The sequence below is a fragment of the Pantherophis guttatus genome, chromosome 2 (genome assembly GCF_059756535.1).
Source record: "Pantherophis guttatus breed Tessera chromosome 2, ASM5975653v1, whole genome shotgun sequence".
NCBI classification, from domain to species: domain Eukaryota; kingdom Metazoa; phylum Chordata; class Lepidosauria; order Squamata; family Colubridae; genus Pantherophis; species Pantherophis guttatus.
In genome coordinates this window covers 85,804,531-85,819,759 of record NC_142064.1, presented here as the reverse complement: position 1 = coordinate 85,819,759, position 15,229 = coordinate 85,804,531, and the positions used below count along the sequence as shown (strand labels likewise).

Here is a 15,229-nt window from a genome sequence, read left to right as displayed (position 1 = left end):
TTAGTCCCCCATTCGAATGGCAATAACAATATTAAAACATACATAATGCCACCATCTTTCAACATCTAATCTTTACATCTAGCTATTACTTTTAGTATATTATATAAAAATATGTATAATAATATTCCCTCTATTTCTTGTTTCTGCCTCTGTTCTAGCTCCTAGTAAAGCCAATCTTGTGTTACAAAATATTTCCTCTATCCATCATCTCTTGCCTGTTTTAATATTTCAATTCTTATTCATTTTTTGACTTGCCTCCCAAATTCCTCCCTTGGGTCTTCATCTCTACATCTTTCCTGTTTAACCTAAGTATTTCTTCCATCTCTACTATCTTTTTGCTGCCAAGCCTCCAGAGGATCTGGATTAGATGTCTTCCGTGTTCTCACCATTAGAGCTCCAGTAGTCATGGAGTAGATAAGTATAGAGCAGTAGATAGCACAGCAGTCCTCCAGGTGTTATTTCCACTTTCGCCTCTGTCTTATCAGTATTTTCCCCAGGGTTATAGGAGTATAATGTCTATTCCATTCACCAGTACATAGCGCCTTCAGCTTAACTTCAACATTGCACAAATTCTAACAGGTTCCGTTTGTGTTTATTCAAACAAATAATCAAAATTCTGACAAGTAATTCCAGAATTTTAAAATGCCTTATTGCCAATAAAAATTAGAGATCCAATCTTTGTAAGTTTTTAAAGGTTTTGCGGTCTCTTCTTAAAATCTTTTCTTTCAGGTCTGTGATTTGTCTCGCTGTAATTGTTCGCCTGTTCACCCACACTGCTCCAGCACATTCTTTGTTTCTTCGGCTGCCCCAGCTTCATGGCAGCCATAATAGCTGCCTCTCCTCTTCGTCGGATGAGAGGGAATTAGCCCTGGGTCAAGCAGGGGAGCCGCCACTCTCTGCAACCTGCAGGGCACCCCTCGACTCTTTCTCACCCCTACAGGATGACTTTAGTACCTTATGGGGCCCTCCAGGGAAGGGATTCGGTGCGAGTTCACAGAGTCCCGCTCTTTGTGTCCGATAGCGCCACGACATTAACTGGAAGAAATTTTTCTAACAATTAGAAATATTGTTGTTACACACCTTTGAATTGTACCTGACTCCGGATGGCTACATGGATAAAAATCTGATAATTTCTGGGATTAGAAACTGATGATTTGATCCACGAGTAGCATCTAACAGTGTTTTGCTATTTATCCTAGAAATGTATTCCCCTTTTAAATAAATGAAAATAAATGCAATGGTATATTCTGTAGATTGGATGCTGGGAATGGCAAGGGGAGGAAGAATTTCAGAAAAGAATATTCCTGGGAAAGGAGAAAGTGTGAGAAAGAAACTCAAAATCATCTTGATTTTTAAAGAAAAGTCTGGCAGGCTTTCAAGATTCTGTTATAATACCTCAACAACAATAAAAAGCATTCTTGAAATTCCAACCATTCGTCTTTATTGACCTGGCCTATTTCAAATGACTGACAGTAAGATTTAGAACATAGAATAATAGAGTTGGAAGGGTCCAACCCCCTGCTTGATCATGAGACCCTACACAAGGGCTGTCAAACTTCTGGCCCATTGGCCGGATGGGTCGTGCGCTGGCCACGCCCACACCAGGTTTAGTGAAGGGGGAAAAAAAGTCCCAATACATTATGTGACAACGTGAGTTTGACACCCCTGCCCTACACCATTTCAGACAAATGGCTGTCTAGTCTCTTTGAAAGCCTCCAGTAATGGAGCACCCAAAATGTTTCGAGGCAAGGTTGATTTGGAACTGTTTTTAATGAGAAACAAGATAGAAAGTAACAAAAATATACATCTTCTAAAACTTAATTTCTAAATGCCATGATGGAGTATTTTTATGTAAAGAATCTAAGATATTAATTTAAATTGTAATTACTGTATTTAATACTAGTACTGGTATTTCTTTGAATAAAATTAAGAGGTCATTACTGATTTCAGTTGATCTCTACCAGGAAAAGCTATAAGTGGCCAGTGAAAATAGAAAATAATGAAATAACATTGCCTCTTTTTTTTCTTGTTGTTCTTTCTTTTCATGTTTTACTGTCTTAATTGATGGGTGGTTCTACTGCTTTAAAGTGAATGTGAATGTATTTTAATTATTCAGATTGTAGGATTGACCGCTTCCCCTGGCATTGGCAATGCCAAAAACGTAGGTGAGGCCATAGACTACATCTGCAAGATTTGTGCTTCACTCAATATTGAAGTGATCTCAACAGTCAGAAAGAACGTAAAGGACCTAGAAGAAATTGTTCATAAACCTGAAAAAAGTGAGCCTGCATTCTAATTCTCTCTTTTGGAATACAAGTAGTAATTTTTTTTTAAAAAGTACATGTAATTCTTCAGTTTAATGACCATACTTGGGACTGGAAACTCAGTTGTTAAGCAAAAGGGTCATTAAGTGAGACAACCACTGCTTCATGACTGCTTCAGTGAGGCCTGTAATCGCAGCACCGCTGGTTGCAGTTAATAAGTGATATCCTAGGTCATTAAGCAGAAGGATTCTCAGATAAGGAGATTTGATGGAGGGGAACCCTTCAGGTTGCAGAAACAGAGCTAAAATCCTGAAGATTTTAAAACCTTAATGCTTTTAGCTCTTTTTCTGGAGCCCAACAGAAAATGGAAAGGAGGAGAAATTCATTGCAAGCTGCAAATCTCATCTTTGTGGGGGCAGAGCTGAGATTATCCCCCAGTAGGCAGGCAGCTCCCAGAGATGAGAGGGAGTCCCCTCAGCTTGCAATATTCCCTGCCAGCTTCCCCACTGACTTTCTGGGGAAGCCAGCGGAGAAGATTGCAAATGACAATCCCGGGATTGCAAGGCGCTTAACAACTGGTCATAAGTGTGAACAGGTTGCCAGGCCACCCAAGTCAAGATCATATGACCGTGGAAGAGGCAAACAAATTTATAAGGGCTGGGAGTGTTTATTGGTCATAAAGAACCCTTTCAAGGTCACCTGTCATGACCACTTTTAACTTTGAAATCCCTTACAATGCAATTATGCTGGAATTTTTATGCTGCCTCCCTCCAGTGCCTCCACCCCTCCAAAATAAGAGGAGATATATGTGAATAGGAATAGGCAGGTATGGGGCTGCATTTTGTTCTCATCGTGGCTAAATGGTTGCCTCCAAGAAAAGCACGAACAGTCACGTACACGAATCTTGTTCCTCAGAAATTCACGCTACGAAACTTTTTTTGTGTAATGAAGGAAATACTTTAACATCGCACAACCGTATTTGTCTCACGTTTCTCTCTGCTGCAAATAGGTGTGAGGAATGCCCATGAAATCTGGTGTCAATCTACCTGTAGTTCAGATTGGATTGCTTTCCAGACACTTTCATTTCATAGTTCTGTTGAGACTTGATATTAGGATGAACTGCCATAGAACCCATCTCTCAGTGAGATGAACCCATAATTGGATAACCCATTCTGAAGAGTCATAGTGGATGTACTATATCAGAGATCCCCAAACCCTGGACCATGGCCCACTAGCGGGCCTTGAAACTCTTGGAACTGGGCTGCAAAAATGGCGGGCAGGCACATGCATGCTCCATTTGCAGGAGTGGCGAATGCTTGAGCCCGCCGCTTGTGCAAATGGAGCTATGTGTATGCCCTTCATGCTTCAAACGGTCGCTAAATGAACTGTTGTAAGTCTAGGACTACCTATCTTCCATGCATCTGATGAAGTGGACTCTACCTTATGAAAACGTATGCAAGAATAAGTTATAATCTAAAGTGCTTCCAAGTTTCATTCGGTTTTGTTTGTTCAGCAGAACTAGGCTAGCTATACCTCTAGAGCATCTGCCTTTTGAAAAACAAACATATTGAGTCTCATGTTGTTGTGTCAGGTAACAACCGCTGCAATATACTTGGTGGCTAGTATATTGGGATTATAGATGTATCTCCGAAGGACAAAAGTATTTAAAAAGGTAACATAATAAATTAGTTCCCCACATTCTAAGAAATCTTTAATCTTTTCTTGAACAAAAGACCTGCAATAATTTTAGAATAATTAAATAATAACACACTAAGAATGGCAGTTTCTTTTTTCTTTTTCTTTTTTTACTGTAGTTATTAGACTCGTTGGGTCTCGACCACAAAATCGCTTTGTAGATATTGTATCTCAGATGATGTCGAAAGCAGAGGCTCTAGCAAGACAATTTTATCCTATTGGTAAGACAATTGAGATTGCTTGGTGATGTCAGTTATATGCTCCATTGAAGTAACATAGTTTTGTAAACTCATCATTTTTTCCTACGACCTGATCAAAAGCTGTCTCTTTCTAAGAGCATTATTTTTTAAATAAGATGTGTATATACATGTACATATAGATACACACACATACATTACATAGATACATTAAACATTACATAGTACAATTAACACCATTCATCCCAAAAATTATAATTCAGTTCACTGTACGATGTAGCTCTGTAATAAAATAGACTTTGTATACATAATATATTCCACAGTGCATAATACAGCTGCATTTTCACTTCAAAATAGTATAAACTGCACATTGAAGTATACCGTGTTATACAATTCACATTAAGAGGATTGCGGTGGTGCAGTGGTTAGAATGCAGTATTGCAGGATAATTCTGCCAACTGCCAGCAGTTTGATTCTGACCTGCTCAAGGTTGACTCAGCCTTCCCTTCTTCTAAGGTCGGTAGAATGAGGACTCAGATTTCTGGGGACAATATGCTGACTCTGTAAACCACTTAGAGAGGGCTGTAAAGCACAATGAAGTGATATATAAGTGTTAAGTGCTATTGTTATGCTGTACAATTCACATTACTGCTTAGAATATTAAATATAGTACATAAAACACAGTACTAAGCAATACAAACTTACCTAACACAAGACATAATGTCACATACTGCGCCATAATCCTAAAGAGAACTCAAAACACATATTTTCTCTCTCCCTCTCTCCCTCTTTCTCTCTCTCTCACACATCTGTCTCTTATCTCTCTATCACTATCCATCCATCCATCCATCCATCATCTATTATTTCTCTATTATCTATCTTTTAATCTATCATGTTTATGTTTCCATCCAATTTAGACTATCATACAGTGTGGACAGTGCAGTATTTATTTTACTTATTTATGTGGCTCACCCCTCTGACCAGTGGTGGGATTCAAATAATTTAACAACCGGTTCTCTGCCCTAATGATTTCTTCCAACAACCAGTTCACCAAACTGCTCACAAAGTTAACAACCTGTTCTCCCGAAGTGGTGCGAACTGGCTGAATCCCACCACTGCCTCTGACACAGGTAATTCTGGGAATAGAATAGAATAGAATAATTTTATTTCTATTTCACAACGGGAGGCATACAAGCATTAAAAATACACAAGTACAACTCCTGTTCCCAAGGGTGAACAATCCTATTCACCAAAAATCCACATAGATTACAGCAGTTCTTGCCTAACCTGATCCAAAAGCCCAAGAAAACAACCAGGCCTTTGGTGGGGGCCATCTGAATCTCTAGCAGATGCTGTTCTCCAGTGAGCAGCAGACTTAAGATTTTCTCAGACACCGTAAGATGGAATATAACACAATGGAGTAGAAATAAGTGACTAATAATGGGAGGGAATATTAAATTACACAAAGCTCAAAATGACGTGATGGTAGAAGAAGTCCATACCACACAATACTCTTATGTGCAATCTAATGTATACAGCATTTAATTATTTCTGTAACAAATATGCATGGGTGGAAAAGGAGAATAAAAGAACCATTATCAGTTTAAAGAAAAAAGACAAAATTAAGGCCCCCCCAATAAAAAAAATATCTCATAAATCATAGACAACCACACCAGAGTGCCATTAACATCCATGTCTTCACCACCTTGTCAAAGGCCAGCATGCAGTGATAGAGACCATATGTTCTAGCCTGGCATAGAACAATACAATATATAGTACTGTAGGTTACAACACGCCTTGAATCAGAACGTGAATAAAGAGTTATCTCTGCTTTTCATTGTAGGCCTTCAGTACGTTTTTTTTTTAAAAAAATCTTTCCTTCTCCATTAGATGACTTGTCTGTGATGAAGAACCAATGTTATGGGACCCAAAAATATGAGCAGTGGATCGTCGACGTGCAGAAGAAAGGTGTGGTGTTACAGTTACCAAATAAGGAAGACGAGAGCCGAGTCTGCAGAGCTCTTTTTATTTGCACGGAGCACCTCCGGGTGGGTAACTTCCATCTTGGGAAGCAACCATTTCTCTTGCCTTGTTACTTTATTGCAGGGGTGTCAAACTTATGGGCTGCATGCGTCACGCTCTGATTTAGTGAAAGGGGAAAAAGTGATATGTGACGACAACATGACGCCGTGAGTTTGACACCCCTGCTCTATTGCCCTTGAGCTGTGTTTCTCCTGTCTTGTTTCCTAATGTTTGGCATTACTTTAGTCAACAGTGTATTAAGAGTAACTTGGTTTAAGTGTTTTTCCGGTGAGACCAGTCTATCGGTGCAACCTGGTCTACCCAAATATGGAACAGAGCACTGCTTCGGCTTTCGGCTTTCAGCCCCAATCCAGGAGCTTTCGCAGGTTTCCATGACAAGCTACTGTATTTTTCGGAGTATAAGATGCTCCAGACTATAAGACGCACCTACCTTTTTTGGGGGAGGAAAACAAGAAAAAAAAATCTGCCTCTGCCTCCCAGCAATTTGCCTCCTTGCAGCAAACAGCAAACAGCCTGTTTCAGTTCAGTACAAACTAATTAGCACAAGCAGCTGATTGTCAGTTGGATCGGCCTCCCAACGATCAGCTGTTTCAGGCTGCTGGGATTGCCATAGCCTATTGCCACCTCCACACACCCCATTTTCCGCCCATTCTGGGCGGCGGGGATTGGAATAGGCACGCAGAGGCCAAAAATGGGATACGGAGGCCAAAAATGGGGTGCACAGAGGTGGCAATAGGCAATGGCAATCCCTGCAGCCTGAAACAGCTGATGGTCGCAGGCCAATTCAACCGACATCAGCTGCTTGTGCTAATCAGGCTGTGTTGAAACTGAAACTTGCTGTTTGCTGCAAGGAGGCAAATTGCTGGGAGGCAGAGGCCAAAGGGTGGGGGCTGGCAGGTGGGCGGGGCTACATTCTATGTATAAGACAGCATCCAAATTTTCACCCTCTTTTAGGGGGGGGAAAGTACGTCTTATACTCTGAAAAATATGGTATTTTGTGTTAAATTTAAATTTATGAGTATAATTCTCATCAGCTATCCATACCCTTCTGGAATTCGAACCCGAGCCACCTGCATATTAGGCAAATGTATTAACCTCTAGGCTACAGGCTCTCTTCATTTTGTCAGCTGTACCAGGCTGTACTCAGTGGAAAGTACAACCTACGCCACCAAGGAGCCTTGGTGGCGCAGCAGACTGAACTGCTGTTAAAGTAGCACTTAGCTGCCAGCTGCCTGCAATTACTGCGAGTTCAGTTCTCACCAGGCTCAAGGTTGATTCAGCCTTCCATCCTTTCAAGGTAGGTAAAATGAGGACCCGGTTTGTGGGGGCAATAAGCTGACTTTGTATAAAATAGAACACAGCTCAGGGGAGCCCAAAAAGCCCTACTAAACAGGTATATACAAAAGTATGAAGGCTAATGCTTAATGCATTGTAAGCTGCCCTGAGTCTCCGGAGAAGGGCGGCATGTAAATCGAACTAATAAAATAAATAAATAATAAAATAAATAATAAAAACACTTAATCTCTCCTGTGGTACAGTTGACAAAGTGAGGAGAGCCCATGGCCTAGAGGTTAATACATCTGCCTAATATTCAGGTGGCCCAGGTTCGAATCCCAGAAGGGTATATGGCTAGCTGATTAGAGCTAAACAGCTTGAAATAGCTATACTTGTCTCCCTTTATTTCTTTGTCGGTAAATTTAAATTTAATAGTACCTTGGTTTGTTACAAGTGTCAGATGACTGCACCAAGCACCAGTACATGTAACTCATCCTGCTCAAAATGATTGTGTTGCATTCTGGGTTGTTTTGCTTACAATCAGGTACAGGTAGTCCTCAGTTTACGACCACAATTGAGCCCAAAATTTATGTTGCTAAGTGAGAAATTTGTTTAGTGAATTTTTGCCCCATTTTATGACTTTTCTTGCCACATTTGTTAAGTGAATGACTGCAGTTGTTAAATCAGTAACGCGGTTGTTAAATGAATCTGGCTTCCCCATGGACTTTGCTTGTTCAGAAGGTCGCAAGAGGGGATCGCCTGACCCCCATGACACTGCAACCAACATAAATGTGGGTCAGTTGTCAAGCATCCAAATGTAAGTCATGTGACCATGGAGATGCTGCAAGGGTCATAAGTGTGAAAAATGGTCCCAAGTCCCTTTTTTCAGTGCCATTTTAACTTCAAATGGTCACTAAGTGAGCTGTCATAAGTGAAAGACTACCAATAGTCTTTCCTCAAAATGTTTAAAACTTTGAGGAAAAGTTTTACCTCAAAATGTTTAAAAAAAAAAACTTTGCCGAAAAAGGGCAATTCCAGTCTAGTGAATTGGAAGGGTTTCTCCTTTGAAATGCTGCATTTGGAGTTCAAATCAGTTGCTTTAGGTTTGAATGAGGCTGCTTTGAACTTTCAGAATGTGTCTCAGATGTGAAAGGTGATTCAAGCAAGTCATTGAATTCAAAATGATTCAAGTTTGAAATAGGTCACATCGCTACAGGTAGTCCTCGGGTTACAATAGCAATTGGGACCAGGTCGTAAAGGGTGATGTCACAGGACTGTGTGGCTTAGCTATTTCCAGCAGTCCCTATGGCCGTCATTAAATGAAGACCTCATGTGGTTGTAAGGGCTTCCCTTCCCTTTCCCCTCCTGAGTGTTGTTTGCTGCCATGCTTTCAGAATGACCTTTTCATGGTATAAAAACAATGTAAATAATATTTTTTAATCACAGAAATACAATGATGCCTTAATCATCAATGAAGATGCCCGAACCAAAGATGCTTTGGTTTATCTGAAGGATTATTTTGAGGATATCAACAATAGCAACTTTGATGATATTGAACATCAGCTGGCTTCAAATTTTGAAGGTGCTTTATATGTATTTTAAAAAGGCCCTACATTCATATTGCTTTGATAGGTCAAACTTCTGTCTATTCAAACAGAGAAGCTTGACTTTCAAAATGTATTAGAAGCAATAAGGAATATAACTGTCCTGTCTTCCAGTAATACTTCAATCCTCAAACAATATTTATCAACTCTCTCTCTTTCTCTCTGTCTGTCTGTCTGTCTGTCTGTCTGTCTGTCTGTCTGTCTGTCTATCTATCTATCTATCTATCTATCTATCTATCTATCTCTCTCCCTTTTTATCCTCTCCCTTTCTATCTATATATCTGTCTCTCTCTCCTTTTTAACTGCCCATTTCCCTAACAGAGGGACTCTTAAGTAAACAAAAGAGCAAATCAGAGATTTAAATCTTGTAGTAGCATACCTGATGGATCTGTAAAGTGAACTTAAGTTTATTTTTATTTCTGTGGAAGGTATATGCAAGAAGGGTTTAAGGTATTGGCAGATCCCAACGAAATGCAATTGTACATGTTGAAAATAAGGGGCTGGTTTTGAAAAAAAAAAAGGAAATTGTGTTGGCTGCCTAATTTTATCATTTTCAAGTGCAGGTTCATATGGTTGATTGTTGATATATTACCAGTTACCGTATTTTTCGGAGTATAAGATGCACCTTTTTCCCCCCTAAAAGGGGGTGAAAATTTAGGTGTGTCTTATACACCGAATGTAGCCCCGCCCACCTACTGGCCCCCACCCTTTGGGCTCTGTTTCCCAGCAGTTTACCTCCTTGCAGCAAGCAGCAAGAAGAAACAGCTTGTTTCAGCTTCAGCACAGCCTAATTAGCAGAAGTTGATTTTTGGCCTCCGATGGACCTCTGCTGCTTGCTGCAAGGAGGTAAATTGCTGGGAGCAGATTTTTTTTTCTTGTGCTAATCAAGCTATGCTGAAAGCGAAAATGAAAGTAAAACAGGCTATTTGCTGTTTGTTGCAATGAGGCAAAATTGTTGGGAGGCAGATTTCTTTTTCTTGTTTTCCTCACCAAAAAAGGTAGGTGCGTCTTATAGTCTGGAGCGTTTTATACTGCAAAAAATACGGTAGTTCCCTGTATTATAGAAAAATAGAATGGCATGGAAAAGGCTACTGTAGCTTTGCAGTAATAACTTACAATTTTTTAATTATTAAGTGGGTATTAAGTGATCATACTTGTCTCACTGAGAATTAGGTCAAAACATAGAACAGACCAGTGCTCAGGAAGAAAGAGAGGGAGGGAGGGAGAGGGAGGGTGGGTGGGAGAGAGAGAGAGGGAACTGATAAAACTTTATCATAAACCAGTTCCAAGAATTAAAAAAAAAAAAAACCCTGATCCATACTGCCCTGGGTGAAAGGTGAAATGCAAAATTATTGTAGATGATTTTTGAATCCTTTAGAAATGCAGCTAACTACCTATACAAACAAGTACAATAAAATGTAATTATTTATCTATACGGTGTTAGGTTATAGTTTTGTAGGGAAGGTGTTCCTTTCCTTATCCATCCTTAGATAATTGCATTTTTTCCTCCTAGTTAATTTGCTAGAACTCACTGCTGCTTCCGAGGATGAATCGAATGAAAACCCAAAATTGGAAGATATTACAGAGATTTTGGGAGAGGCATATCATGTCAACCCTGAGACACGCACTATTCTCTTTGTGAAGACAAGAGCACTGCTGGCAGTAAGAAACTCTTCCAATATGGAGCAAGTGGAATTTCCCCCGACCCTGTTTTCTGCTATGTGTGGCTTAGCATTTAAGATCAGTTTACCTGTGTTTTGAGATGGGTGGAGAATTTCCCCTGGAATGGGAGCACAATGCACTCTTCTAACTAGCTGGTGAGCTGCTGAAGGCCTTCTGCTCACCTGGTAGCATCATAAGAATGGGTAGGGTCAATTTTGGCATTTCCCCCTCCTTGTTTTTGCTGTTACGGTGTTGGTGATGAAAAAGAAATTACAGGTAAGTCCTCAGAACAGAAACTGGGAGTGGAATTTCCAATGTTAAGGAATGTGCTTATTATTATTATTAAAATGTAAGTGTAAAGATATTTCCAAAGGTTCTGTGATTATGTACAAAGGGCTACGCACAATCATGCCAGCCAAATGTGCCAATTGAAACTTGGATCCCTATTGTCACAAATTAATTTTACAGGCATTGAAGAATTGGATAGAAGAAACACCTGAACTTAAGCATCTGAAGCCACAGGCACTGATAGGACGTGGGAAAAGAAACCACTGTACAGGTGAGGCAACTTGGATGGACTGTATAGGTTGGGGATGGTACTCAACGTATGGCCACAAGTGGAACCAGAATTTCTATTACTAATCAAGGTGATTGTTAAGTGAGTCATGTCTGATTTGACAACTCTTTTTGCCATGCCTGGTAAGCGAATCATGGCAGTCATTAAATGAAACCAGCTTCTCCAGTGCTTTAGCTTCTAGGACAGTCCCAAATAGTGATCACATGATCCTGGACACTGTAACCATCATAAATGCATGCTGGTTGTCAAGCATCTGAATTTTGATGACGTGATCATGGGGATCATGTGATAGTTGTAAGTGCAAGGACCAGGCATAAGTCACTGTCTTCAATATTGTTGTAACTTCAGATGGTCACAAAACAAATGGTAAATTGAGGGTTACCGGTAGTGAAACTCACGATAACTAAAATGTGAAACTATATTTCAATATGAAATAAAAGTTTCCTAAACAGAAATTATCCAAGATCTTCTATACAAGTATATCACGTGAGTTAGTTCATAAGAAACCAAAGTTTTTGAGATCTATTAATTTAATGCATTCTTTATATACATTTTCAGCTTTTAGCAATTATTTGAATTTCAGAGGAACTATTAAAACAATTTTGAACATTTTTTCCCCATTGCCTCTCTCAAAATATATAAAGGCCAAGACGACCTTAATTGGATCCTTAGTTGCTACTCTCTTTTATGGATAAAGAAACATATCTAAGATTGGGTTCATTATGCACAAAGTAGTACATCATAGGTTGTTAAGTGAATCTGGCTCCCCCGTTGACTTTGTTTGTTAGACGGTCACCAAAGGTGATCACATGACTTCAAGATACTGCAACCCTCATAAATATGCCAATTGCTAGGCATCCAGATTTTGATCATAGGACCATGTGGATCCTGGAATGGTCAGAATAGAATAGAATAGAATAGAATTCTTTTATTGGCCAAGTGTGATTAGACACACAAGGAATTTGTCTTGGTGCATACGCTCTCGGAGTACATAAAAGAAAAGATATGTTCGTCAAGAAGGTACAACAAGGTACAACAATGATAGTCATAGGGAAACAGTCAATATAAATCTTAAGGATACCAGCAACAAGGTTACAGTCATACAGTCATAAGTGGAAGGAGATGGGTGATGGGAATGATGAGAAGATTAATAGTAGTGCAGACTTAGTAAATAGTTTGACAGTGTTGAGGGAATTATTTGTTTAGCAGAGTGATGGTGTTCGAGAAAAAACTGTCCTTGTGTCTAGTTGCAGTGCTCTATAACGTCGTTTTGAGGGTAGGAATTGAAACAGTTTATGTCCAGGATGCGAGGGGTCTGTAAAGTGTGAAAAAGGGCCATAAGTGGCTTTTTACAGTGCTGCTGTAACTTTGAACAGTCACTAAATGATCTGTTGTAAATCAAGGACCATCTGTACTGTGCAATGGTGACTTCTGCCCTTCAGAATATTGTGCTCGGTTTCTTTTAGAACCAAATGAATATATTGCAGTCTCTAGATTGGTTAGAACTAACCTGTTTTTTTTCCTGGAAGTATTGAGAAGTCAGGGTTTATTCATGTCACACAGCCTGACCTTTCCTGGCGGTTTCCAATAAACATGGTTCCCACTGTCTGGCGTGAAAGACCAGGTCCAGACATGAAGGTTCAATTAAACTGATTTATTGGTGGGCACTTGCTTAGAGTTAGATAAGTATCAACAGTACTCAAAGGGGGTTGGACTTTTTTCTCTTGTGGCTACGTAGGGATTCTTGTCTGATCCCCCTTTTCACTCTGCCCTCACGTTCTGCCATTCCTTCTCCTACACCACACTTTCAAGCATCACCCTGCAACTTCATTAAGAACTTGAAACCTGTCCATGGTGTTGTATTTTGTGAAGCAGAGATTCTTACCAAGGCTGGATTCTTTTATTACTCTGTACTATTTCTTGATCACCCTCCGCAGACCTGTGATAAGGGCAATATTTGTATGGTTGATCCTCTGGTTTCTCCTTCATCATCTCTCTCTTAGGCATGACCCTCCCAAATCAGAAAGGAACTTTGGATGCCTTCAAAACCCATGGGGACAGCAAGCTGCTAATAGCAACTTCAGTTGCTGACGAAGGGATTGATATTGCTCAGTGCAACTTGGTCCTGCTATATGAATATGTAGGCAACGTCATCAAAATGATACAAGTCAGAGGTAGGTTGGCGAAATGATTCTGAATGTAGATGTTTTAATTACAGGTAGTCCTCAACCACAACTGAGCCCAAAATCTCTGTTGCTAAGGGAGACATTTGTTAAGTGAGTTTTGCCCCATTTTACGACCTTTCTTGCCACAGTTGCTAAGTGAATCATTGAAGGTGTTAAGTTAGTAACTTGGTTGTTAAGTGAATCTGGCTTCCCTGTTGGCTTTGTTGGTCAGAAGATTGCAAGAAGTGATGACATGACCCCGGGACATTGCAACCATCATAAATTTGAACCAGATTGCCCACCTTCTGTATTTTGATCACATGACCATGGGGATGCTGCAAAAGTTGTAACTGTGAAAAACAGTCACTTTATTCAGTGCCGTTGTAACTATGAACAGTCACTAAATGAACTGTTGTAAATCGAGGATTACCTCTATATAAACTGAAGGTCATGCGTATCCACCCTAGGATGAGATACTATCAGATACATAGTGATTCAGCAAACAATACCTTATTTAGGCCTATTATGCAAACACATAATAGTCATAATTAGCAAAAAGTGCTTTTGATATTGGAGGCATTATGTAATGCTTGGAAACATTGTTGCACTTCTCCAATCCAATTTCAGGTAGTCCTCAGTTAATGACCATAAGTGGGAGCAGCCTCTTCATCATTAAGCAATGTCATAAAGCAAAAAATCATGACTGCTAACATTCAACAGCAATAGCATTGTGGTCTCCTGGCCAATGTAACAACACCATACATTGTTAATAATAATACTGTGATTAGTGATTTCTTGCCAACTCCCCCATTGACTTTGCTTGTTGAAAGTTGGCAGCAAAAGTTGCAAATGGTGATTATATGACTGGAGGATACTGATAGGCATGCTGGTTGCCAAGTGCCCAAGTCACAATTACATGGTCATTGAGATGCTGCAGTGGTTGCAACTTTGAGGACACATTGTAAATCTCCCAGCCTTGTTGTAACTTTGAAAGTCACTGAATGTGTAATTGCTAACCAAGCACTACCTGTATTCCTTGTCTGGGGCCCAACATTAAAAAATTACCTGGATAATATTCAGTCAGTGTTCAGGCCTAGGCCTGGAAATGTTAACAGATTTGACTGATAACCTTTCTAAGGATTTGCAGTGAGTGAGTTAAGTGTGCACCTTTTGTTTCTTTTAAATCCTTTCAGCAATTTTCAGTGCCATCAACCACAGCATCTTTCTGTATTTACTACAAGAGTTGGGGGGTGGCTGTTTTAAATAGCTCTGTTTTTTCTTTTTTTAAAATTTGATTTATATGCCGCCCTTCTCCGGAGACTCAGGGCGGCTTACAGTGCGTTAAGCAATAGCCTTCATACTTTTGTATATTTATACAAAGTCAGCTTATTGCCCTCACAAACTGGGTCCTCAATTTACCTACCTTAGAAAGGATGGAAGGCTGAGTCAACCTTGAGCCTGGTGAGATTCGAATTTACAGTAATTGCAGACAGCTGGTGTTAATCACAATGCTTTTTTAGTCTGCTGAGCCACCAGGCCCTTGAGTGGATGTGCTGTAGGTTTTGCCTTCTCTCTATCCCATCTCCCACTTTTCAATAGCTTCATGAAGTGAATAAGATTTGGGTGTACATCTCCATCCTGGGCTGGGCTAAACTTGCTATACAGGTCAATGGGTTCAATGGGAAGAATTAAATTGAATTACATTTAAGATAGAGGTCTAAAACGAATTTGGCCCTTATCTGCTTTG

At 39.9% G+C, this 15,229-nt stretch overlaps 1 protein-coding gene across 2 annotated transcripts in view; it reads left to right on the top strand.

Moving 5' to 3' along the window:
* RIGI (RNA sensor RIG-I) overlaps nucleotides 1–15,229 on the top strand; it is a 35,892-nt gene that overhangs the window by 15,903 nt on the left and 4,760 nt on the right. For both annotated transcript variants that reach the window (XM_034410558.3, XM_034410559.3), the window contains exons 9-15: nucleotides 2,117–2,279; nucleotides 4,079–4,180; nucleotides 6,047–6,204; nucleotides 8,921–9,056; nucleotides 10,592–10,740; nucleotides 11,209–11,299; nucleotides 13,321–13,491. In XM_034410558.3, the coding sequence (XP_034266449.2) occupies nucleotides 2,117–2,279; nucleotides 4,079–4,180; nucleotides 6,047–6,204; nucleotides 8,921–9,056; nucleotides 10,592–10,740; nucleotides 11,209–11,299; nucleotides 13,321–13,491 (970 nt within the window). The remainder of the gene's footprint in view (nucleotides 1–2,116; nucleotides 2,280–4,078; nucleotides 4,181–6,046; nucleotides 6,205–8,920; nucleotides 9,057–10,591; nucleotides 10,741–11,208; nucleotides 11,300–13,320; nucleotides 13,492–15,229) is intronic.